Below are 2,374 nucleotides of genomic sequence, written 5' to 3'. Positions count from 1 at the left end.
GTGATGAAAGATGTCGCGAGCTGGTCGGACTCTTTCATCGTGATTTGATGGTACCCAGAATATGCATCAAGGAAGCAGAGGGTTTCGCACCCCGAGGTAGAGTCAACTATTTGGTCGATGAATGGCAAAGGAAATGGATCCTTTAGGCACACTTTATTGAGACCCATATAGTCAACACACATCCTCCATTTCCCACTCTTCTTTTGTACAAGAATGGGATTAGCTAACCACTCTAGGTGGTATACTTCCTTGATGAATCCGACTGCCAAAAGCTTTGTGATCTCCTCGCTGATGGTCCTACATTTCTTCTCGTTGAAGCGACGCAGGCGTTGTTTCACTGGCTTGGAGCCTGAGCAGATCTTCAAGGTGTGCTCAGTGACTTCCCTCAGAATGCCTGGCATGTCCAAGGGTTTCCACGTGAAGATGTCTCTATTGGCGCAGAGGAAGCCGATGAGCGCGCTTTCCTATTTGGAGGAGAGTGTGGTGCCAATGCGCACCACCTTGCTGTCAGGACTGCTGGGATCTATGAGGACTTCTTTAGAGCCCTCTGCAGGCTCGAAAGACCTGGTCGACTTCTTGGGGTCAGGCGCTTCTTCGGTGACCTTCTTCTTGATCGCGGCGAGCTCTCCGGAGGCGACAATTGCTGCAGCATGATCACAGCACTCAACTTCGCACTCATAGGCGCGCTGGAAGGAGGTGCCGATGGTGATGACCCCGCCGAGGCCCGGTATTTTTAGCTTGAGGTAGGTATAGTTGTGGACAACCATGAACTTCACATAGCATGGACATCCTAGGATGGCATGGTAGGTTTTGGGGAACCCGACCACCTCGAAGGTGAGGGTTTTCATCCTATAATTGGACGGATCCCCAAAGGTAATGGGCAGATCGATCTACCCAAGTGGCATGGCCTACTTTTTAGGCACGATGCCATGGAAAGGTGCTCCGGTTGGGCGGACGTGTGTCCGGTCGATGCCCATTTCATCGAGCGTCATGGCATACATGATGTTGAGGCCGCTGCCTCCATCCATCAGTATTTTGGTGAGCCGCTTTGTGCCGATGATTGGGTCAACCATGAGCGGATATCTCCTCGGATGCGGGATGCTCTCTAGGTGGTTGGTCCGATCGAAGGTTATGGCCAACTCTGACCACCAGAGAAAGGAAGGTGTGGCCGGTTCGGTCGTATAGACCTCACGGTGCGTGACCTTCTGACAGCGTTTGGAGTCGTAGGCCACCGATCCTCCGAAGATCATGAGGCAGCTGTCCGGTGTTGGAAAGCCATCGTCCTTCCCCTCGATGTCATCCATGGTGGGGTTAGGGTCCTTCCTGTGCTCTCCTTTGTTGGAGCCTCCGGACAAGAACCGCCTCATGAGGCTGCAGTCCTTGTACAGATGTTGGACCGGGAAGGCATGGTTCGGGCATGGCCCCTCGAGTAATTTTTCGAAATGGATTGGAGTGCCCTCTACGTGCTTCTAACCACCCTTGCAGTCAATGGCGGCCATGAGCAAGCCCTCGCGTTGTTGCTTCTTGTTCTTCCTTTTGGCGAAACGATTGGAGATGCCTTTGCTGGCGTCCTCGTCCATCCTTGCCTTGCCTTCGAGACGATCGAAGATTGCTCCGACTGCTTCTTCTCTAGAGGCATGGCTGGTGGCGATGTTCAGGAGTTCCTTGGTGGTTCATGGGCCCTTACGTCCTAGCTTATGAACCAGAGACTCGTAGGTGGTCCCAGATAGGAAGGCTCCTATAACATCGGCGTCGGTGAAGTTAGGAAGCTCGTTGCACTACCGGGAGAAGTGCCGAATGTACCCACAGAGGGTTTCACCAGCCTTTTGTCGGTAGTTCTTGAGGTCCCATGGGTTCCCAGGGTGCTTGTATGTGCCTTGGAAGTTCCCCACAAAGATCTCCTTCGGATCCGCCCAACTCTGGATTCCGTTGGATGGTAGGTGTTCCAACCACGCTTGTGTTGAATCGGCTAAGAACAGTGGAAGGTTGCGGATAATGAAGTTGTCATTATATACACCACTGACTTGGCAGGCAAGTCGATAGTCCTCGAGCCATAATCTGGGGTTTGTTTCCCCAGAGTACTTTGGGATATTGGTTGGTGGTCGGCACCTCAGCGGGGAAGCAGCGTTGAGGATTTGATGCCGAAGGCCTGAGGCCCTGGTAGGCTGGGGCTTGGGCTATGGTCCTCGCCGCTGTCATAGTGTCTGCCATGTCGAGGGTGATAGCCACATCTGGCTCCCTTTCTCGGGTCATCGTAGGCGCGTCTATGGGCGTCGAGGGTGTTGCGCGCGTCATGGTTGTTGCCGAGACGCTGATACACCAGGACCGCGGTGCGCTGCCTACTTCCTTGTGGTTCCTGGTGGACCGACGTGTC

The 2,374-nt window shown here is 53.7% G+C and overlaps 1 protein-coding gene across 1 annotated transcript; it reads right to left on the bottom strand.

The window, feature by feature from the left end:
- Positions 1-464: 464 nt before the first annotated feature.
- Positions 465-767, bottom strand: LOC136488705 (uncharacterized). Its single transcript, XM_066485543.1, has one exon. The coding sequence runs from the start codon at positions 765-767 to the stop codon at positions 465-467; it is 303 nt and encodes a 100-aa protein (XP_066341640.1).
- Between the last annotated feature and the right edge of the window lie 1,607 nt (positions 768-2,374).

The sequence above is a fragment of the Miscanthus floridulus genome, chromosome 10 (assembly GCF_019320115.1).
Source record: "Miscanthus floridulus cultivar M001 chromosome 10, ASM1932011v1, whole genome shotgun sequence".
Taxonomy (NCBI): domain Eukaryota; kingdom Viridiplantae; phylum Streptophyta; class Magnoliopsida; order Poales; family Poaceae; genus Miscanthus; species Miscanthus floridulus.
The sequence above is the reverse complement of the archived record's forward strand: the minus strand, read 5'-3'. Positions and strand labels throughout refer to the sequence as shown.